Source organism: Camelina sativa, chromosome 11, assembly GCF_030686135.1.
Source record: "Camelina sativa cultivar CO46 ecotype springtype chromosome 11, ASM3068613v1".
Lineage (NCBI taxonomy): Eukaryota > Viridiplantae > Streptophyta > Magnoliopsida > Brassicales > Brassicaceae > Camelina > Camelina sativa.
In genome coordinates this window covers 473,147-497,610 of record NC_141890.1, presented here as the reverse complement: position 1 = coordinate 497,610, position 24,464 = coordinate 473,147, and the positions used below count along the sequence as shown (strand labels likewise).

General features: G+C 37.4%; 3 protein-coding genes across 4 annotated transcripts; 2 read left to right on the top strand and 1 right to left on the bottom strand.

Moving 5' to 3' along the window:
- Positions 1–3,878: 3,878 nt before the first annotated feature.
- On the bottom strand, positions 3,879–5,807 carry LOC104720812 (uncharacterized). 2 transcript variants are annotated; one of them, XM_087471407.1, is made up of 5 exons: positions 5,740–5,807; positions 5,537–5,621; positions 5,112–5,222; positions 4,877–4,969; positions 3,879–4,609 (listed from the first exon to the last, which is right to left on the bottom strand). In XM_087471407.1, exons 3-5 carry the CDS (start codon positions 5,210–5,212, stop codon positions 4,036–4,038), a joined length of 768 nt encoding a protein of 255 aa, XP_087327533.1. In that variant the 5' UTR covers positions 5,213–5,222; positions 5,537–5,621; positions 5,740–5,807; the 3' UTR covers positions 3,879–4,035. The 2 variants fall into 2 exon arrangements, with proteins under 2 accessions (XP_087327533.1, XP_087327534.1); XM_087471408.1 differs by having other exon boundaries at positions 5,542–5,621.
- A 6,857-nt stretch (positions 5,808–12,664) lies between these two features.
- LOC104720811 (endoglucanase 24) lies at positions 12,665–15,962 on the top strand. The gene is made up of 5 exons (XM_010438696.3): positions 12,665–13,169; positions 14,182–14,481; positions 14,637–14,798; positions 15,029–15,304; positions 15,409–15,962. The coding sequence occupies exons 1-5, from the start codon at positions 12,756–12,758 to the stop codon at positions 15,739–15,741; spliced, it is 1,485 nt and encodes a 494-aa protein (XP_010436998.1). The 5' UTR covers positions 12,665–12,755; the 3' UTR covers positions 15,742–15,962.
- A 2,409-nt stretch (positions 15,963–18,371) lies between these two features.
- LOC104720809 (endoglucanase 23) lies at positions 18,372–21,330 on the top strand. Its single transcript, XM_010438694.3, has 5 exons — positions 18,372–19,072; positions 19,629–19,928; positions 20,023–20,184; positions 20,442–20,717; positions 20,847–21,330. The coding sequence occupies exons 1-5, from the start codon at positions 18,662–18,664 to the stop codon at positions 21,177–21,179; spliced, it is 1,482 nt and encodes a 493-aa protein (XP_010436996.2). The 5' UTR covers positions 18,372–18,661; the 3' UTR covers positions 21,180–21,330.
- Positions 21,331–24,464: the final 3,134 nt, after the last annotated feature.

The window sequence follows — 24,464 nt, the reverse complement described above, 5'->3', positions numbered from 1 at the left end:
ATATTTAACGATAGAAGTGGGGATTAATGGGAAGACCATCAGATCTAGCTTGATATATCCGCACCCAGAAGCTTGATCCCCATTTAAACCTCTTCTACCGGTTGCCTCTTGATCTTCTTTCGCTGCTTTCGCTCACGACATTCCTCGCAACATTCCGCCATCATAATAGTCTTCAAGAAAACGACTATGGTACTTATTGGGACTGTCCGAAAACCCAACGACCCACCCATAGCCAGCGATAGCAACAAGACTATCACCGAGGCAGCTGCATTTATCAAACCGAGGTCATTCGCTAGCAAAATTAGCTCCGCAAATATCACAACGATGAAGTAGATGGATATCGCCAGGATGAACAGGGCTATCTGGCCTTCTTTCATATCAACTTTTGAGATCTCGAGTTTTACGAGTGTGGCGTACCACATGACCGACATTTCCAGAAAACACTTTAACAACTTTTTGATGTGCTTGAACCTACGCCCAGAATTCATAGAATAAAATATAGGCATGATGGTCAACACGGTAAACCACAGAGACAAGTGATAGATGACCATTATCAAGGCCCATCCAAAACCCCAAAAATCCCAAAAGCCGGAGAAGTATAGGGAAACGATGCCAACAGAAGCCCAAAACAACGATAGGAAAAAGAGACGCCATATGCCATTCACTGATTGGAGAAAGTTCAGTATGGCGAAGAAGGCGGACATGACTTTTGAAAGAAAAAACAATAGAGAGAAATTAGAGAGAGATCTTCCAAGTTTAAGAAAGTTTATCGTGGTTTAATAGAGAGATAGAGCACCGATTATATAAGAAGATAACAAAGTTGAAGGTTTAGTTAAACTTCACAACCTTAAATTTGCCAACGCCCACGGAAAATGACAGATACATGGGATCCCACTTGGTCCATTTCATGTAACCATTTTGGATATCTATTTTTAGTAACAACACACCACAGAAGACATGGACCCCACTCTCCCTTCATGTAACCCTTTTGGATATTTATTTTTAGTAACAACACACCACAGAAGACATTTATTGGTTTATTAATATTTCATGTTATAAAATATTTTATCTTCGATAATTTATTATTTAATTAAATTAATTTTAATTTTACTTAATTTAATATAATTTGTACTATATGCTCTTCAGAAATTAACCAAGATTTCAACGTGCTAATTTAATGAGTCGGAGGACTATTTATATAAAATACACAATTTTCCCCACTTTTACTTTATCTCGAACACATGACTTAAGTGTAAAGTGAAGACTAGTAATAAATAATACTCATGTCAAAATACAGAGAGTACATGATGCCACGTGGTCCATTCATGTAATCCTTATTCCTTAGGTCATGCCGTCATGTACCACGGTTGTTGCTCACCCAGTTGCTTCCCAAAATTTTTTTATTAAAAATTAATTAAATAATATAAAAGGGAGAGAGAAAGAGAGAGAACTCCCGTTGATTCTACACCTGTTTTTAGTAACAAACCAACACAGAATATTACTTATTCCATGGACATTGCGTATGCATATTATAATTTCTTTTCTCTTTGATTTGTTTATGTGGTCTTTAACACTAACCAATATTTCAACGAGCGAATTTAATGCATCGGACTATTTATACTATAAAATACAAATTTTCTCCACATTGAATTGTCAACTTTTGTCTTTGCACTTATGGCTTCTTGCTAACTAAAATTATGAACGCAGTACAACTATATCCGAATTCCTGACTGATATTTATTGTTAATGTTGCGTACAATATTGAACTAATATCTAAGTTGCTGACGGCTGACGCATATTATTATTAATAATGCCGCCTACAATATATATTAAACTGGTACACATGAATTCTCCCTGACTAGAAAAAAAAAAGAACAAACGAAATTCAGAAAGAATACAATATTAACCTCGAACGCACATGACGTTTTCCGGACCAATAAAAAGAACACATATGACTTGTTTTTAGAATAATAAAAATGAGAAACAAAAGCTCAGGAAAAAAATAATAAGACAAACAATGAGTGTTTTCCTCTGTAATGTCAATGTCAAAAATATATGTAATCTAATTTTATTATTATCTCTCCATAACATCATTTACTCTAGTTCTTCTTCAGAGTAAATGCTATCCGTAACCATCATTTGAAATGCTCCAGTTAGGATACAACATAAGGTTATTGGTGACGCAATATGATGAGAATCAAAATATAGACCGCTAACTCCCCAAATAGAACCAAGCATGAATACAGTACAAAAACGGGAAGCCCAAAGCTTATCCATGCCGTAAAGCAATTGAGCCAATGAGATTGCGGCGATAACGACACCAAAAGTAAGGTAAAATACATCCCACCGCTGCCATGTGTAACAGCTACAAAACATAAACATGCTTACCATTTGTAAGATAATGGCAAGCCAGTTTTCTCGGCCTTTGAGACTCGTGTGTGGTCGATACGTGGGGAGAAAACAACAAACCAATCTGAAAACATAAACATACATTGACAAAAATCCAAAGTATCTTAATATAAAATAGCTGAAACTCATTTTTTCTTTGTATGCAACCACACTATCCCATCCTCTTGCAACGCCATAGATCGAAATGATTGCAACCTTAAGCAATACTGCTCGTGTGATCACATCATATACGCCTACAATCATATTTTTGTCTGAAGGTTTCGCCACAACTTCGTCTGAGGCATCCGACATCGTACTACTTAAACTTCTTGTCGTTTATATAATTCTGTAGGAAAGCCTGGAAGATAAACGATGCAAATTTGGTTTCCTGTTTTTTTCTTTCAACTCTACATATTTACTTATTTATTATATACAGGAGAAAGAAAAAAAAAAAATCCATGGAATAGAAAATTTAGTTTTCGAATCTTCAACATAGAAGTTACAATATCTTGATAATTATATATTAATACATGGAACACACGTGTTTAAAGAAAGAAAAAGGTTTAAATAATTCTGTGTAGTTTTATTATTTAAGATAAATCCTTATTTTTAAGATCTATAAAGCACTAATGTGTATCTCAATTCAAGAGATTGTAAGACTATCCTCATTAGTGTTTGTAAGGTTTCTTAGAATTTTCCTTAGACCAAAATAATAATAAAATAAGCAATATTTTTCAACAAATTAAAAAGACATTTCTAATATAAGGAATTTTGAAAACGTTTCTTACTTGATACCTTCCTTTATATTATTAAAAAATGATTTAAGAAACAAAACCAATGAAGACAGTCTAACCAAGGCTCAAAAGTGGATTCTAAGACTGTCTTCATTGGTTTTGTTTCTTAAATCATTTTTAATAATATAAAAGAAAGTATTAAGTAAGAAACGTTTCCAACATTCCTTATATTAGAAACGTCCCTTTAATTTGTTGAAGAATGTTGCTTATTTTATTATTATTTTGGTCTTAGGAAAATTCTAAAAAACCCTTTACAAACACCAATGAGGATAGTCTAACACATGTCTACTATTTACATAAATAAACTATGAGTTATGGATATAAATAAAAAAATGCTTAATTATTATTAAATTTGGAATTGTATTATTATAAAATGACATGTAAGACTTGTGTTTATATCAAAATTTAAGACTTGTCCAATATAGCATACTAGATTCACAAGAATATGTCTTAAAACATTTGATAGTACTTTGGATATCATATTGTTTCCAATGATCTATCATAATGAATTAGTTATCTTGAAATGAATTACTTTGCCTATTAATTCTCAAAGATCACAAATTTATGCAGTTATCCATGGGTTCATAAACAAAATCACCGATGCACATATCGAGAAGAAAATAATCTACGAATATGCTTGGACGATGACATGGTCGATGAACTGATGGCGTTCTATAGCGGCGAAAGCGGTGAGAATGGCGGAAGATATAATGATTTCTCAGTCGTATATCAGGTTTCAAAAGCTGGAAGTCGAAACTAGGGACAAAAATAAAGTCATAACATCAAAACCAACTCACGAGCTAACAACACTACTGCTTTGTGGACCAAGCAAAAGCCCCTCTTTGTGGTGGCTTTAGTACCTTAAGGGAAACTGATTGTTCACAAATCTCGCAGAAGGACAATCATAGGCAATGTGGCCTCTTCCACCACAATTACGACATATCATCAACCGAGCTGTGCAGTCTCTGCTCATATGCCCCATTTGCTGGTAGTTCCTACACACAATGTCTTCCTCGTACTGGTCTCGGTTATAGCCGCCACGACGATGCACGCCTCTGATCCCACGTGGTCTTCGGTCTCCTGCTAGTCCATCTGTTTTTGGGCATTTAACAGCAAGGTGACCAGCGACATTACACAGGTTGCAGACAGGATCGTCTCTACAGTCACGCGCCAAATGACCAGTCATCCTGCAGTTGTTGCATGCTTTCTCGTTAGTGCAATCTGCTGCAAAGTGGCCTTGCTTGTAACAGTTGTTGCAGAGTCTAAGGTCTCCAGGTGGGAGCTGGCGAGCTGTGCAGCCTTTAGCTCGGTGTCCGGCTATACCACAGCTGTGACAAATGCCTTCGTTGGTGCAGCTATTAGCCATGTGACCTGGTTCACGGCAGTTCCAACACAGCGACTTTGTGGAGCATTCTGATACAATGTGCCTGCAAAGATTTGTAAAGACTCAAATTATAGTTAACCAAATTCACGGATTTGGTACAATGTTGGGCAGAAATAAGCAAATCTAAAGAAACAAACATGTGTATACATCTATCAATCTAAAAATGTGAAGCACATATCCATCTTAGAAACTACCTAAAGATATATTAGCATAAAAATTACCAACAACTTGACATAACAATCTAAACCAAGTCAAAACATGATGCTTAAATGGAAAGATGGAAAAAGTTAGAAAAGGCAAGCAAAAGTACCCAGGAAGGCCACAGTTGTGGCAGATTGAGACATGGGGACAATCTCGAGCAAAATGACCAGGCCGCTTGCAGTTATTGCATGTATTATCTTGGCTGCAAGAGAACACATACAATGTAGCGAGGAAGATGCAAATTTAGTTGAGGCAACTAACTCCCCAAGTTAATTCCTAAAACAACTTTATCAGTATAAAATGATATAGAAGAAGGATTGGTGGAGCTCTCTAAGATAAGAAACCTGAAACTTGGAATTGGAAGTAAATCTCTTCGATAAGGATCATCACGGTAAGCAAAACGATCTGTATGAATCTTCCTGCTCCTTCTCTCTGCTGAACTCATGGTTGGTCTTCTAATTAAAGACCCACAAAAATCGGAAAAAAAAAAAAAAAAAAAAAAAAAACTCTTCAGACCTTACAAAAATGCAATTCACAATTCGCCACAGCAAAATCATACATTCGTATCAAAGTATATTATACAAACCACCTAACATCGTTAAGTACTCTTAGAGGAGGAGATGAACGAAATCGTACGCTAAAACCCTAATATCTCAATCTCGAGCGTAGGAACTAAAACAAAATCGAAAATCTTAACCAACAAATTAAAATCAACAAATAAATCCTTTGAAAAAAAAAAAATTATTGAAACTCGATTTCACTGGGGTACCTTACCTCCGACGCGGCGGTGACTGGCAGCTGATATCAGACGAGAGAGCAGCTTCCTCCGGGTATACGACGAAGCGAATTTGAGACTGAAAAAAAAGGAAAATAATGACGTCAGCAATTAATTTGTTAATAAATGGGCTTTGAAGAAGACCCAATAACAAACTAAACCTAAATTGAACCCATTATGAATTCAAGTTGTTTTACTTTTACTCTTTTTTTTTTGGGTAGAAAGTTGTTTTACTTTACTTTTGTATATGTATGGCCGAATCGGCAAATCCTCCCAAACAATGCTGATGTGCATATAAGGTGGTCTTGTCGTGATTCGCAAGGTACGTAATGGTACCAATTAAATAAAAGATATAGATTTGTCAGGGAATCTTATAATTTCCTTTACTACTTGATAGCTATGATATCTACTACCATAATATTTTCCACTAATCTTGTAAAACATTCGTAGCGATTATTACGAGTTGAAATATTGTAGTCTAGATCTATACTAAGTATATTGAATTATTTTTTATCTTACTAACAAAGAAAGTTAGTTTGTTAGTGGATAGTGGATATGATTCTCGACCAAGTTGATGTCTTGGACATTATGAGATCATATAATTATGGTGTAAAATATTTTGTAAGGGATAAATATCATGTAAGCGTAAAGATAAGATGTTCAGAGGAAAAGAGAAATAATGTGCGAGGATAATGCAAAAAAAAAAAAAAAAAACAGATTTGCTTGCATTCTTGCTTGTGAAATTGGCAAAGTTTCCCAAAAGTATGCGTCATCTTTTCTTACTTGAGATATATATACAAGTTCGTATTTGTTTGTTATGAATGCGTAGATTTCTTACTTTTACACGCCTAACATATAACTAATTACGGTTAAGTTCGGTATGTATAGACTATTCCCATTTTTTCCGATGCGGTCCATTCTCAATTGGTGATATATAAATGGGCCATATGTAATTTTTAACGTATAAGCACGACAAATGTTGTTCTCATAGATAAATTGGTACTTTATATCTATTTAAAGATTGGGTTCGAATCGATCCACAATGTCGCGACACCATCTAAGATCTCTGAACCCTGATGATCATTGAGTTGAAGATGAATCAAACATTCAAACCACAGGTTGAGCCCAGCTTTATCATGATTAAAACTGGAAAAAAGTGTTATGTTTTCACCCCGCTTTTAAACTAGCGGTGTTTTTACATTGCTTTGTATTGCCAGGCGAGTCAGTTATTTGGTTGGCTTTGCTTTGCAAGAATCAAGGCTAATACATATATATGCATGTTGATCATTTGAAGATGATAAATTCGGCTGTAAAATATTTTATGTATATATGAGAGAATATGAGACACAAAGTCTTTTTTTTTTTTTTTTTTTTTTTTGACAGAGTCTTTCATGGACGCTAAAGACTAAATCATTAAATCGTGAAGTTGTGTTAGCAGGTTAACATAGTCGGTAGGAAAATGCAAAAAAAAAAAAAAGACATACAATAATAATGTTTTCTTAGTAGTAGTAGTAGTAGGTAACTCACAGAATTATAGTTTAATATACACGAACAAGCATAGAAAACTTGTGAATTTGTGTTAGTTTCCTTTACCAGGTTAACACGCTTAAGCGCAAAGCCCGAATCATGTTACAGACTTACAGTAGCATGCGGGTCCCACCTAGTCACGAGATTCTGATTTTTTTTTTTCTTTCATTATCACTGAGAGAAAGCAATCTTTTATTATGCTAATCCCGTTGCTTATACTAATCCTTTTTTTATTTTATTTTCTTTTTTTTGCCGTCATACTATCTTTAGTATTAAGCATAATTTACATGTAAAATGCTTATTGTTTATTAGGATAGGACTAAATATTGTGGGGATTATGTCAAATATATGATTTGTGTTTATCTTTACTAGATTATAGGATCCTCCATTGTGTATAAATACTTGTACAATCGTATGATCAATACAATATAGAGCATTATTCAGCCTTTCATGGTATCAGAGCACGATCTCGACCTTTAAAATTTCTTTGTAACTCTTGTTTTTTTGTTTCAAACAATGAGTGAACTCGAATCTGCTTCTTCTGGTCCTACGACTGATCCCAAAACCGTCTCTGCTGTTCTCATGTCTCCGTACTTTCTTCATCCAACGGATAGTACGGGACAGGTGCAGACTCCAATCTTATTGAATGGAGCCAATTACGAACGATGGTCGAAGTTGATGTTGAATTCTCTTCGTACCAAGCGGAAACTGGGTTTTGTTAATGGAACCCTTCCGCGACCGACGAATAATCCAGATGAGGAAGAAAAGTGGGATATGGTTAACGCTATGATCATTGGATGGATCTATAGTAGCGTTGAACCAAAGTTGCGTCAATCTATCTCGTTGGTTGATAACGCCAACACGATGTGGGCAAGCCTACAAAGACGATTCTCTGTCAGTGATGACACGAGAATTCATCAGCTTCATTCTGACATTGCTGCGTGCAAACAGAACGGTGATGAGGTGGAAGTTTATTTTAGCAAACTGCGGATCATGTGGGATGATCTGGCAAATTTTGAGAACGGTTTCACATGTTGTTGCAAAACTGCAAACTGTGATTCGATGCTGAAGTATGAGAAGATGCGAGAGAAGATACGGGTGCATCAGTTTCTCATGGGACTCGACAACTCTCGGTTTGGAACGACAAGATCAAATTTGTTGAGTCGACAAACAGAGTTAAATCTTGAGACTGTTTATTCTCAGGTTATTCAAGAAGAAAGACACATCAATGCCATGCGTACAACTGATGATCGGACTCCCGTAGTCGGTTTCTCTGCCACAACAACGACGGCTGCCTCCCAACAGAACACTTCCGTTTCCTCTGCTCAGGCGTCCGCTTCTCGTTTTGCTAAGCCATCGACGGTTTGTTCACATTGTGGCAAACCAGGACACGATGCAAGTAATTGTTTTCAACTGATTGGTTTTCGTGAATGGTGGGAAAAAGATAAAACCAATGGTGGTCGTGGAGGTTTTGGTCGGGGTAGAGGAGGATTTTCGAACCAAGGTCGCGGTCGTGGAGGTCGTGGTTCTGGTTTTCGTGCTTCTCATACTCAACTTGGTGATTCTGTTTCATCGGTGGACTCCTCAGGCATACCAAATTTCACAACAGATCAATGGGCTACTTTGGAACAGTTTGTGAAGAAACAGGGTTCCTCTGCTAATGCAAAGCCATCAGGTAAGACAGAAAAACTTCTTCTTTTTGGAAAAGAAAGACGCCATGATATAATCATTGATTCGGGTGCCTCTCATCATATGACTGGGGATTTACACTTACTCATTGCGGTTACTACTATTGCTCCTTGTCCCATTGCTTTGCCTAATGGACAGATCACCTGGGCAACAAAACATGGCAGTTTGAATCTTGGTGGTCGACTTGTTTTGTCCAATGTTTTCTTTGCCCCGTGTTTATCCGTCACACTTCTTTCAGTTGCTCAATTGCTTCGTGATGTTGCTGGTTTTGTACTCTTCACTAAACAGTTTTGTGTGATACAGGACCTCGATTCGAAGACTTTGATTGGAGCGGGGAAGGAGCGTGACGGGGTTTATCATTACGAGGGTGCTGTTGCGGTTCATGCTGGGCATATGGGAAAGTTGCGGACTCGGGACTTATGGCATCATCGTATGGGACATCCGTCATCTAGAGTGCTTTCTGTTTTAGGATCTATTGGAGGTTTTTCTAGTAGTGTAGGGTCTTTTGAACAATCTTGTGGTGTTTGTCTCCGAGCTAAACAAACTCGAGACGTGTTTTCTTCAAGCATCAATAAAGCAGTTGACTATTTCTCTTTAATTCATTGCGATATATGGGGACCATATCGGGAACCATCAACGTGTGGAGCAAGTTATTTTCTTACGATTGTTGATGACTGTTCAAGAGCGGTTTGGGCGATCTTACTCTTGGAAAAGAAAGAAGCATCGGATGCTTTGAAAACATTTTGCATGTTTACTGAACGACAATTCAACAAACAAGTGAAGATTGTCCGAAGTGACAATGGTGGCGAGTTTTTATGCTTGCGTAAGTTCTTTGCTGATAAAGGCATTATTCATCAAACGTCCTGTGTGGAAACACCTCAACAAAATAGGCGTGTGGAACGCAAGCATCGCCACATACTAAATGTGGCTCGTGCCCTTTTGTTTCAAGGCAATTTACCAAAGAAGTTTTGGGGAGAGAGTATCTTGACAGCCACTTACTTGATTAACCGTACACCATCTCTTCTCCTCGATAATAAGACACCATATGAACTCTTATACGGCTCGCCCCCGGACTATCATCATCTTCGTGTTTTTGGCACACTCTGTTATGCTCGCAAGATTGATAGGTCAAAGGATAAGTTTGATGCTCGTAGTACCAAGTGTGTTTTTCTGGGCTATCCGATGGGCAAGAAGGGTTGGCTTGTGTGTGATCTGCAAACAGAAAAGCTGTTTGTTTCCCGCGATGTTGTTTTTCATGAGGATGTTTATCCTTATGTTGTTGCTCCTACTGTTGTTCGTCATGATGTGCGGCCTGATCAATCATCCTCCCAACATCCGGCAGTTTATGATTCTATTCATTCTCCTACTTCAGGGGGAGATAGTCACGTTTCAGGGGGAGCACAACCTGTTTCTGTCGCGGTTGAGCATATTCCTTCTCCCACGGTGGTTGACTCTCCAAGTGACTCTGTTCCGGTTGTTGATAATGCAGAATCTCTTGGTGTTGGGAAACGAATAAAGAAGAGATCCGTTTTGTTAGAACCATACATCACATATGCGGCTCAAGTAGTTAATGATAACCCTCATGTCACGCTTCCTTCTTCGACACCATCTCCATCAGAGTCTTCTTCAGGTACTTGTCTGTATCCTTTGACTGACTATTTTTCCTGTCATCGTTTATCTCCATTGCTTCGGGCTTTTGGGGCATCTATTACTGCAAATCTCGAGCCTCAGTCATTTCAGGAGGCTGTGAAACATGAAGTCTGGCGTGGAGCTGTTAAAACTGAGGTTGGTGCTTTGGAAGATGCAGACACTTGGGATGTCACTGATCGTCCTCCAGATAAACAAGTCATTGGCTGCAAATGGGTTTTTAAGATCAAGTTTAAGTCTGACGGCACAATCGAGCGGTACAAAGCTAGGCTTGTGGCTCTCGGCAATCGACAAAAGGAAGGCGTGGATTACAAAGAAACCTTTGCTCCCGTGGTTAAGATGACAACGGTTCGCATTGTTCTTGAGGTTGCAGCTGCAAAGAACTGGGAGTTCTATCAAATGGACGTCCAAAATGCCTTCTTACATGGCGATTTGAACGACGAGGTCTACATGACCCTGCCACCAGGAGTGTCTCATGCGAATCCTACTAGTGTGTGTCGGCTCAAGAAATCTATATACGGCTTCGTCAATCGCCGAGATGTTGGTTCTCCAAGCTGTCTAAAGCTTTACTTGATTTTGGTTTTAAACAGAATCACAAAGACTATTCTCTGTTCACACTTCTGCGTGGTGGCACTACACTGTTTGTCTTAGTATATGTTGACGATTTGGTTGTCGGAGGTGATAACCCTCTGCTTATTTCTACTTTCAAGTCTTACTTGAGTAGGTGTTTTAAGATGAAGGATTTGGGTGTTTTACGTTATTTTCTTGGCATTGAAGTTTCCCGTGGCAAGGAAGGTATCTACTTGTCCCAGCGAAAGTATTCACTTGACATTATTGAGGAGTGTGGTCTTCTTGGTGCTGCACCGGAACCTACACCTATGGAAGAAAATCATAATTTGGCTCGAGATGCTGGTCCTTTCTTCACCACGCCATCACGATATCGTCGTTTGGTTGGACGCCTGGTTTATTTGGCTGTTACTCGACCTGAGATCAGTTATGCTGTTCATATCTTAGCACAGTTCTTGAAAGCTCCACGACAGAGGCATTGGGTGGCGGCTCTACGGTTGGTTCGATATCTGAAAGGGGCGCCTGGTCAAGGGGTTTTGTTACGGTCATCAGAGTGATCTTCGGATTACTGCTTTTAGTGATTCAGATTATGCAAAGTGTCCTTTGACCCGTAGGTCTCTTACCGGCTACATTGTCATGCTTGGAAACACGATTGTCTCATGGAAGACAAAGAAGCAGAAGGTTGTTTCACGTTCGTCAGCGGAGGCAGAGTATAGGGCAATGGCCATGACTCTTAGTGAGTTGAAGTGGATCCGGGAATTACTTCAAACCATTGGCATTGCACAGACCGCTCCGATGTATATGCATTGTGATAGTAAGGCTGCGATTCACATTGCCGCGAATCCGATTTTTCATGAACGCACAAAGCACATCGAGGTGGATTGTCATTTTGTTAGGGATGCGGTCATGGATGGTACACTTGTTACACCTCATGTTCGGACTAAAGACCAGTTGGCTGATATTCTAACTAAGGCGTTACCGCATCGTACGTTCCGTTATCTACTTGGCAAGATGGGCGTTAAAGACTTACACGCACCATCTTGAGGGGAAGTATTAGGATAGGACTAAATATTGTGGGGATTATGTCAAATATATGATTTGTGTTTATCTTTACTAGATTATAGGATCCTCTATTGTGTATAAATATTTGTACAATCGTATGATCAATACAATATAGAGCATTATTCAGCCTTTCATTGTTTTCCTAAAGAGACATGCTCATTGCATTCTTAAAGAGAGAGAGGAGTATTAGAAACAAAACAAAAGAAGTGAGAAAGTATCCCATTTTGGTTTATCTTGTAGCCAAAAAACAAAAAACATGACACCATGGGATTACTCGCGCGCTCGCTTCAGTTTCATTTGTCGGTAAGTGGCTGTCACACACGCACAAATGACATTTATTCAGTACTTAATTAAACAATTAGTTCCAAAAGTTCACCCACGATTACAAAATCATCCCCCTAAAAAAATAGTACTACTATAAAGTATAAACAACATAAGATAACAAAAAGCACATAATAAATTAATAATATTATCTCTTTTTGTTGTCAACAAAAAAAAAATTAATAATACATCAACTCCTTTATTATGTTGTATATATATTATTATTATTATTATTATTATTATTATTAATAATAATAATAATAATAAAAATCTCCCACTTATATATAAACACATCTCGTGACACACTCGTAGTTGTAGTTGCAAACACCGTTCAGTCACAGAGAGTATCCGCTCCCTCACCACCACCAGCGTCCACCGCCACCACCGACGCCGATAAACCATGAATTTACGTTTGTACCCTCTCTCCCTTGTCTTATTCTTACTCCTACGTCCGACAATGTCGTCGAACCAGCACGATTACTCCGACGCACTCTCGAAATCAATCCTTTTCTTCGAAGGCCAACGATCTGGCTACCTCCCAAACGACCAGCGTATGACGTGGCGTCGTAACTCCGGTCTGAGCGACGGTTGGACACACAACACCGATTTAACCGGCGGTTACTACGACGCCGGAGACAACGTAAAATTCAATTTCCCGATGGCTTTCACCACCACAATGCTCGCCTGGAGCGTAATTGAATTCGGCGAACTCATGCCTCCGTCGGAGCTCCGTAATTCCCTGGTGGCTCTACGGTGGAGCTCTAATTACCTTCTCAAATCAGTTTCTCAGCTACCTAACCGCATCTTCGTCCAGGTTAGTGTGGTGGTTTTAATCTAATGTCCGTCGTCTATTCAATTTCGTAAACTGCTTTTTGCCGGTGAGTGGCATTATTAGTGAATATGTAACAATTGGGAAGGGTAATTAGGGAAATTAAATAGCGAAGATTTAGGAAACTGAATCGTTTGAGTTGCCAAAGAGATAGAAATGAATGAAACTAACCCGTGAAGTGTTTGTTTTGGACTCTCAAGAGTCTCCCTCCTCTGCATTTAACCCTTTTCTCAATTTTGTCGTTGCCTCACACTTTTTTTCCTTGGTCCTTGCTTCTATTTCTCTCTCTCTTTCACTTGATTTATTTCTTTCTCTATTGGAAATTATCAATCATGAATAAATATCAATTGGTCCAAAAAAAAAAAATTTCAATTTAATTTGTTTTTGTTAATGACAAGGTCCAGTACGTAACACACGCATGTCATAGAGTGACCAGACAAAACTTTACTATGAATTTTACAAGTTGGCAACGTAAATGTCAATTTAATTTTGTGTGTGTCCGTACTTTGTAGTAAATACAAATATGACCAACCTACTATTACTGCGTTTTAGTTTGTGATTATTTTTTTCTGCTATTTTATTTTTTGGAACCTACAACAATAAATTTTGTTGACTATAATTGGATAATGATAAAATTCAATAATACACATTTATATAAAATAAATTAGTGAATGGCTTTTAGAATTCTCAACATTGATTTGAAGGTCGTTGCATCATAATTTAAATGAAACTATACATATGATCATCATTCAGTAATTAGAGTTGAGATGCGATGATAGAGACTTCTTTCTCAGAATCGTTTAATTCTCTTAGTTCCAATATTAGAGAAAACAGACATCATATTTGATGTTGATGTTGTTAATTAGGTATATTATTTCTTACTTTATTCATTAACATTATTTATATCTACATTTTTTTTTGGCTGGATATTATAATTATTTGAAAAGTGAAAACTAACTAAAGTAGAAAGAAAAAATAAACGAGCTTGTGAATACAGGTAGGTGATCCAATTGCAGATCATAATTGCTGGGAAAGACCTGAAGATATGGACACACCACGGACTGCTTACGCTGTTAATGCCCCAAATCCGGCTTCTGAAGTTGCCGGAGAGATCACCGCGGCCTTCTCAGCTGCTTCAATTGCTTTCCGATCATCGGATCCAAGCTACTCTCAAACGTTGCTCCAAAATGCCGTCAAAACTTTTCAGTTCGCTGATACGTATCGCGGTGCTTATAGCAGCAATGATGATATTAAAAATGACGTTTGTCCTTTTTACTGTGACTTCAACGGATTTCAGGTAAAACACAAAATTTCAACATTTGTAAATTTGTCTCACTAAAGGAGTTGAGTTGGTAACAATTATTCAACGTAGGATCATTATAGAATCATGTATAAGTATTTTATTAATTTTCTTGATGATTTTTTTAATTATGAAAATTGGTATGGGTATAGGATGAGTTATTGTGGGGAGCAGCTTGGTTGAGAAAAGCTACTGGTGATGAAAGCTACCTTAATTACATAGAGAGTAACCGTGAACCGTTTGGTGCTAGCGATAACGTCGACGAATTTGGCTGGGACAACAAAGTTGGTGGACTTAATATTCTCGTTTCAAAGGTTAGTTTCCTAAATTATATTAACATTAAAGTTAGGGGTTCAAATCAAAATTAACTTTAAAATAGTAAAAAAGTTAGTAGAAAACACGAGCCTTGCACGTGCATAAATAATAAAGTTACAGTATGTGTTCTTTTCTTTCCGCGCACGTGAAACCACCACCACCACCCGGTTAAGAAATCAAACCGGTACGATAACCGATGAAATTGGAGTTTAATTTAATTTCGGTACAGGAAGTGATAGAAGGGAATATGTACAACTTAGAGGCGTACAAGGCATCGGCGGAGAGCTTCATGTGTAGTCTGGTCCCGGAATCTCCAGGAACGCACGTTGAGTACACTCCGGCCGGTCTACTTTACAAGCCCGGAGGTAGCCAGCTGCAACATGCCACCACCATATCTTTCCTCCTCCTTGTCTACGCTCAATATCTTTCTAGGAGCTCTCTCTCCCTCAGTTGCGGCACCCTTGCCGTCCCTCCTGATTATCTCCGCCGTCTCGCCAAGAAACAGGTTAGACCTGTTTGGTTTGGTTTAAGAATTTAAGTGATTAAATTGGTTAGCCTATTTGGGTCTGCAAATTAAGTGTAATCTTGAATGTTTATTGGAAAGTGAAGGTGGACTATATTTTGGGAGACAATCCGATGGGACTATCGTACATGGTCGGGTATGGAGAGAGGTATCCAAAGAAGATCCACCACCGTGGCTCATCGTTACCGTCGATCTCTGATCATCCAGGAGCGATCGGGTGCAAAGACGGGTCGGTTTATTTCAATTCGACCGAACCAAACCCGAACGTTTTGATTGGAGCGGTGGTGGGAGGGCCCGGGGAGGATGATAAGTACGATGATGATCGGTCCGATTTCCGCAAGTCCGAGCCAACTACTTACATCAATGCTCCTTTCGTTGGCGTCTTGGCTTACTTTGCAGCCAATCCCAGTTTTAGCTGACGTCATGGAATTTAGTTCTAAAGTTGTAGCTAGGAGTATGGGAGTACATGTTTTTTTAGAAGTCTCTCATCTTGCCCATGCAAAGAAAAAAGAAGTCTTTTTTTTTAGTAATCTGAATAACTTGTTCGGATTATTCACCTGTTTTTTACATTTTGATTTTATTTTTCTACAAATGTAATTGATAGTCTACCATATATATATTTGATGGTTGCTAAGGAAAACGGGTAAAAGTTTTATTTAATTTTGTTAAAGATAGATCTCATATCCATATTTTTTTTTTAACCTATAATTGATACATGAGTTTTTTTTGTAGTGGTACAGAAAAAAAAATTAGGTTAAGAAATTGATTATAGTATGAACTAACATGACGATGACCGTTAGCTAGACTTTCATTATTTGAAAATTATGTTTTCCATGCTATTTTTTCTCTCGAGATTCTATCTTAATTCAGTTTCCGTGAATTATTGCTTCAATTATTTAATATTTTAGTGGCATATCTGAAGATAGATATATATGCATACACATTTCTTGTAACTTGAGCAATAATATCAGTATTGTTTTGGTTTGTTGTGCTTCCGTACTTATTATGTAATGATTGTAATCATTCCATAATATACATTTTATAGGTCTATGATTATACAAATGTTCCATTGATGCAAGTATGCAACTCTAGTCAACAAATTTATAATTGGATATTCTAAATTAAATATCAGAAAAATTAATCGAAAACTACCCTGCAACTAAACCTAATAATAGCGGTTGGTCATAGTTCCTAATAAATGTAATATACACAATTAATACTATTTTAGGTATTCAGATTTTTAAAGAAATTTGTCTTAGTTTGGATATGCTTGAAATTAAAATATTTTGAAAATAAATAACGGGACAATTGTGGAAACTATAACGAGAGATGATGATGTGACTGATATAAACGAACAAACGGGTGCTTTCTATAAAATATAATCAGACAATAAAATTACCAGAAGGAGGTAGTCAGGTAGATCATTGTGTAGAGAAATAAAAGAATACGATATGGAGCAGATTTAACAGACAAGATAAGATACGGTACACGAATAAGTCTTTAGAATAAACAGAGCTTTTATACTTACTTAACTCGTTATATTTACTATGTATGTACTCGCGTTTTGAAATCTGACCTGAAAGTTATTCCACTAAACAGATGCTAATTACTATGTTGTCAAGCCTCAAGAGCAAAATATATTGTCCGGTTTAATTAAACATATGAAATCTGTCATAGGATTTCGAATCGTTGCACACAAGCTCGGTTCAAGATTCAGGACGAAAAGTATAGCTCACTTTCACGAAAATGATCAACAAGAAATTTATCTATCACGTTTCAGTATCAAAAAATGATTTATCAACAAGAAATTTCTCTATCAGGACAAACGTTATTCTCATAAAATTCACTTTATTAATCATATTACATAGTCCATTCATGTTTTTTTTTGGGTACAAATCTGAATTTTATTTGGCCAAAGCAGAAATGAAATAAAACTTTTACTTTAATTTTTGGGTCAATTTGCCAATTAGCCAAATTTAAACATATAATTAAGAATATAGCAGACTATTTTAAAAAATTAAGTGAATAACATGAGGGGTAGAAAAAAAGTTACCTTTGACGGTTTGGTGGCAATGGTGGTGGTGGTGACTGGAGGTGGGTGGCCGGAGGTGGTGGACGGTGACTGGTTCTGGTAAGGGGTGATGATAAGAGTGATGGTGGTAAGGATAAAGTTGTCATTAATACATAAATTATATCCTATATAACATTTCATGGTTATAATTGTGATACAATAAATTAAAGTATTTTTTTTTGGTTATACATTCAAATTTTCCTTACTTTTAAAATAGATTTGTTGATTAAAACATTAATGGTGGTGTATTAAAACCATGATTTTGGAGAATTTTATGGGATTTAGGAAATTTAGAATTTTGATAGATTTTAGAGAAGTTTATATGATTTTCTGTAAAAGATTTTCAAATCCAGCTAAAACCATGAAATTTGGATTTCTGTATTTTTAATTAAACAAATTCTCTCAAATCCTCCAGAATCTCTAAAAGTTATTAAAATTCAAATCCTCAAAACTGTTTTGAATAATAATTGATTTGAAAATAGATTTTTAAATCACCAGTTTAATAACAGTGGATTTTAATAGACTTTTAAAAATTCATGATTGAATAACATAACATTTGTAAATTTTACAAAAATCACTTAAAATGTAAGTTAAATACACCCCCAAGATCTCGTTCCCCTATTCTTTGTACCCTTCCATTTCTTCTTATGCCTGAAAATGAAAAATTTGTGATAATTATTTTTTTTCTTTTTGTAAATTGATGAGTCATCTAATTTAAATATTTTTTTGTTTCTCATTGCACCTATTTGCAGTATAATTCTTCTACAAATGTAAACATATAAAAGAAAGAAAAACAAATGTGGAATATTTTTACCACACCTGGCACTATAAAAAAGCAGGTGATCAAATGATTCAAATCTATCAAATCTTATTTTTAAAGAAATTACTATATACTAGAATACACTTATCTTAAATGTATTGAGGTATAAAGAAAAATATATGATCTTTTAAAATGAATAAGTGCAAAGATATTGATCTAAATTTAATAGATAGTTTCTTGAAAATTCACTAGAGAATTCGAGGTGAAAGAAGAAAAAAAAAAAAAAAAATCTATGAGAGTATCGTGAATAATCTCTTTGACAGTACATGCATGGATCTTTAACAAACCAATACGTCGTATTGATTAATTACCAAATCACCCAAAATACGTATACGCAAAACCAGAATCAGTAGGCAGTAGCCACCATTATGTGTCTATAAATATGAACCCCCAAAACTAAATGCCAAAACAACAAAATCTCACCAAGTCCTAATTAAATTTAAGAAAAATGAAACCATCGGTTTACTTTGTAACCGTTTTCATACTTGTCCTTCTCATTCTACCGACGGCGATCCCTCACGACTACTCCGACGCTCTTAGAAAGTCAATCCTCTTTTTCGAAGGTCAACGCTCTGGTCGTCTTCCAAAGCAACAAAGGATGGCATGGCGAGGTAACTCCGCACTCAACGACGGCAGAAACCTTAATACCGACCTCGTTGGTGGTTACTACGACGCCGGAGACAACGTTAAGTTTCATTTTCCGATGGCTTTTACGGCCACGATGCTTGCTTGGAGTGCTATTGACTTCGGAAGTTACATGTCTCCGAATGATCTCGGACATAGTCTCGTAGCTCTCAAGTGGGCCACCGATTACCTCCTTAAGACCGTTTCACAACTCCCTAATCGCATTTTCGTCCAAGTACGTATAAACCCATAACACGTTACACGTCGGTCGTTTTATTTACTGTGATCGTCCATATGATTTTCACCATCTATGGACGTAACAATTATAGTTATATATATTTATCCACCAATACATACCGTTATCAAGAATTTGATTTTCACCAATTTTTGTCATTTTACCCACACTTATTTAAAACTTTGGTATTATACTTATATCATGAAAACTAGACATGATATATTGGGGTATACTTTTTCTTTTTATCTGCGTGGTTGGGTATACTAGTGTATAACTAAAATCACCTATGATTTTATCAAGAATCTATATTACGGTTATTTTACAGTCGGGAGGAAGTTATAAAACTCCAAGGTGTGTAGATACAGTTTGTTGATAGAGACAGAATCAAATTTGTATATATATCTTCTCTTAGAAGAAGTAATCAATTTTTGTTGATTAGTTTCTTTTTATGTAACTAATCTCCTTTTCTACGAGATATCACAGATTTAAATGGAAAAAGATCATGATTCTGATTTTAATGTGTACATACTAACAACATAAGATTAACATGGTATAGGTAGGTGAAGCACAACCGGATCATGATTGTTGGGAAAGACCGGAAGATATGGACACGCCACGAACCGCTTTCCCCTTAGATGCATCATTTCCAGCTTCCGATTTAGCGGGCGAAATCACAGCTGCTTTAGCAGCCGCTTCAATTGCATTCAAACAATCAAACCCGAGATATTCCAAAATACTACTCGATAAAGCCATACGAACGTTTCAGTATGCAGATTCACGTCGAGGTTCTTATACCGATAATCCACGGGTGAACAAAGCCGTTTGCCCGTTTTACTGTAGTGTTAATGGATATAAGGTATATCTTCATTTTTTCCTCCACATATTGTACAATCAAAATTTTATTAGTCGGTTTTAATATTATACAAATCATCATATGTTGTTTCCAACAGGATGAGTTGCTATGGGGAGCTGCGTGGCTGAGAAGAGCAACGGGCATAGACTATTATCTCAGATACTTAATGAATAATCGTCAAGCTTTCGGTGCAGATAACAATTACTTGGAGTTTGGCTGGGACAACAAAGTTGGGGGTGTTAATGTTCTCATTGCCAAGGTTTGGCCCGAATCTCCAATATATTCTCTATACGATCTTCGAGTGAAACTATAAAATACGATAATACTCATAGTCGTAAATTGTTATGATACGTAGACCATATACACAACATACTATTTTGCTTACAAAGTGTATATTTTTTCAAGAAATCTGTTAATTCTCGTGGTTATCTTCTACTCTTTTTTTTTTCCCCAAAAATTAGAAGTGGTTAAAAAACTAACTGATGTACACGCGTTTTAAATCAATTTGGTCAACAGGAAGTATTTCAGAAGAATATGACCGTTTTAGCACCATATAAAGATACCGCAGAGGAAATGATGTGTGCATTTTTCCTGGAAACGACCGGTCCACACATGAGTTACACTCCCGGCGGTCTCCTTTATAAACATGGAAGCAGCCAGCTCCAGAACACAGCTGCTCTGTCTTTCCTCCTCCTTACCTACGCAGATTACCTCTCTAAATCCTCTCAACAGCTCAGTTGTGGTAACCTCAAGTTTCAACCAGACTCTCTTCGCCGCATTGTCAAAAGACAGGTACATTAGTTATTTGCTGGCCAATATGAGTCAATTCAAAAATTTGTAAGATTATTATTTTTCATATTTTTTTACCGATCAAAGCATCTGATAAACAGTTCTTATTTGTGTATATTATTTAAATTAAAGGTAGACTATGTTTTGGGAGATAATCCAATGAAGTTGTCATACATGATTGGGTACGGTGAGCGGTACCCACGACTGATCCACCACCGTGGCTCGTCTGTACCGTCTGTTACCATTCATCCGACTGCCTTCGGGTGCTTACAAGGATGGAAAATTTTCTCATCACCCAATCCAAACCCCAACATTCTTATAGGTGCGGTGATTGGCGGCCCTGACGTCGATGATAAATTTATTGGAGGTCGGACAAATGCTAGCGAGACCGAGCCCACAACTTACATCAATGCACCTTTTGTTGGTATCTTGGCGTACTTTAAAAGCAACCCCAAGTTCTCTTGATTTTAATTTCCTTTCCAACTTTGTAAAATATATATATATGACAAATAAAAATGTACATATATATATATATATTGATTGAACTAAAAATATATGTAATCTTAGTTCAAAAAAAACAAAATGGTTTATTTAAAAATAATATTTTATTTGAAAACGTTAAAAATATTAATTTAAATGTGAAAATATGTTGAATTTATGACACCACGTCTAAAACTAGTGGACCAAAAAAGTTCCTATGGACATGATGGGTAAAGTCCATTTCTTCAACATTTTAAAATTTCACACTTAAATTTATGTAGAAGTAGATTAAAAAAAAAACATTTTGTTTGGTTTATTTATTCATTTATATCTTCCAAAAAAACTTTTTTTATCTGGTTAAAAAAACATTAATTTTTTTTAAGAAAGGAACAAAACCTTTTTTTTTGCAGGGCTCTTTCTTTGTTGATTGATGTCGATCGCTGAAACTCTTGATTTTTTTTTTTATCTTCTTTCATCCTCTGAGGGGAATGATTTTATCTATGTGTAGTAGTCTCATTAAAGCCATCGAACCTTCTTAGCTACTCGTCTCTTTCACTGCCCCAATCTCCTCCTATCTTCTTTCTTCCTCCTTCGCCGCCGGTGAAATATAATTAGGAAAAGCCGTACCGATATCGTTGTGGATCACTCAAGAGTCAAGACAGAGGATGGAGATCAATCACGAAACTGTTAGTTGATTAGATCTTTGTCTTTCAATAATGGCTCCATATTTGTAGGAGTAGTTGCTTTGTTGTTGCTAAGTAACACGTTCTAGTTTGTTTCGTTGTTGTAGAAAATCCTCCGTATGATAAGGAGGTGTGGTTGTTTTGCTTTGGCTATTTAAGAGCCTTATTCAATAAGATCGAAGGTATGCTTTTGGTCCAGAAACCGTTTGTTCTACAATTAACATCTGGTATCAGAGCAAAATTCCTTATTTGAGAGTTGTGAGCTTACAGAAAACAGAGTGAGATAAACAGAGTGAGAGAAACATGTCGAATGATGCAGACATGAAGGTGGTGACAACGATACCAAAGTTCGATGGAGATTTCGAACATTGGAGCATGTTGATGGAGAATCTCATAAGATCCAAGGAGTGGTGGGATCTAATAGAGGAAGGCTATGTCGAGCCAGCTAGAGGGGTGGTCCTCAACGGAGCACAGAGACAGGAGCTCGCTGAGAAAAAGCTCAAAGATCTAAAGGTGAAAAATTACCTGTTCCAAGCGATTGACAAGTCCATCCTCAAGACAATCATCCCGAAGAATACTGCCAAGCAGATGTGGGATTCCCTTAAATCAAAATATCAGGGAAATGAGCGTGTGAAGAGAGCTCAGCTTCAACGTTTGCGAAGAGAGTTTGAGGTTCTGGAGATGAAAGAGGCAGAGACCATCACAGAGTATTTTGGAAGAGTCTTGCTGGTGGCGACAGACATGAGGAACGTTGGAGAGGACATGTCGGACAACAAAATCGTTGAGAAGATCCTGCGCACACTCTCTGAAAAATTCACCTACATAGTGTGTTCCATCGAGGAGTCCAAAGACATAGACAATCTTTTTGTGGATGCTCTACAAAGCTCATTGTTGTGTCATGATCAAAATATAGTGAAGCATGCCAAAAGATCCAGCAGCAGCGACAATTTCTTGAAGGTGACCGCAGAGTTCAACGAGTGGAGTGGAACTCGAGGAAGAGGAAGAAGAGGAGCATCACGAGGTAAAGGCAGAGGTCGAGGGAGACAAGGATTTGACAAGTCCTTGATCGAGTGCTTCAAGTGTCACAAGTTGGGACATTTTCAGTTTGAATGTCCTGGAGCAGAGAAGCAAGTGAATTACGTTGAATTCAATGAAGAAGAAGAACTGTTGCTCATGGCACACGCTGAACTCAACGGCTCCAAGATGGAAGACTTGTGGTTCCTAGACAGCGGTTGCAGCAACCACATGACTGGCAACAAAAAATGGTTCTCAGAGATAGACATGAACTTTTGTCACTCTGTGAAGCTGGGAAACGGTGCTCGAATGGCGGTGCAAGGAAAAAGCAGTATCAAGATCAGGGTGAATGGTATGACTCAAATCATACAGGATGTCTACTATGTTTCAGAACTAAGCAACAACCTCTTGAGCATAGGTCAGCTACAAGAGAGGAGTCTTGCAATTCTCATACAAGATAATGTATGCAAGATCTATCATCCATCAAGAGGACTCATCGTCGAGACTGCAATGAGCACAAACCGCATGTTCATAATCCCGACACAAGTGGTAGGAGCAGTCGCTTGTCTTCAGGTTGAAGCGACAAGAGATGCTCATCTTTGGCACTGCAGATTCGGACACCTAAGCTACAATAGCTTACACATGCTGAGTCACAAGAAGATGGTGAGAGGACTTCCACACATTGAAGTAACAAAGAAGGTGTGTGACAATTGTCTGGTGGGAAAGCAGAAAAGAGGGTCATTTCCAAAGAAAAGTTCATGGAGAGCTACAAGGAACCTGCAACTAATACATGCTGACATTTGTGGACCGATCACTCTTGCATCAATCGGTCACAAAAGGTATATCCTTACTCTCATCGATGATCATAGTAGGAAGATGTGGAGTTATATCATCGCAGAAAAATCAGAAGCTTTTAGCATGTTCAAGAACTTCAAAGCTAGTGTAGAAAAGGAATCTGGTGTGTTGATATGTTGTCTCAGGACAGATAGAGGAGGAGAGTTCTGTTCCAACGAGTTCGATGAGTTCTGTAGAACTCATGGAATCAAACGATAACTCACTGCTGCCTACACTCCCCAGCAGAATGGCGTGGCTGAGAGAAGAAATCAAACCATCATGAACCTGGTTCGAAGCACACTCACTGAGAAGAAAATGCCAAAAGAGTTCTGGGCTGAAGGAGTTAGATGGATAACCTATATCCTGACTCGCAATCCTACGACATCCTTGGAGAATCAAACACCTGAAGAAGCTTGGAATGGGATTAAGCCAGACATAAAACACTTCAAAGTGTTTGGTTGCATCGATCATGTCCATATACCTGAAGCAAAGAGAACCAAGCTGGATGACAAAAGCTGCAAGTGCATCTTTTTGGGTTTTAGTGACGAATCAAAGGCTTACCGTATGTACAATCTCATTTCAAAGAAAATTCTGGTGAGTAGAGATGTTGTCTTCGAAGAAGCAAAAAATTGGGAGTGGGGAAGGAATGATGCTTATGGCACAAATGCAGAGTCTGAAGTACTTGCTTGGGAGAATGACGAAGATCATGAGGTTGGAGAAGAGGAGGTTCCAGCACCTG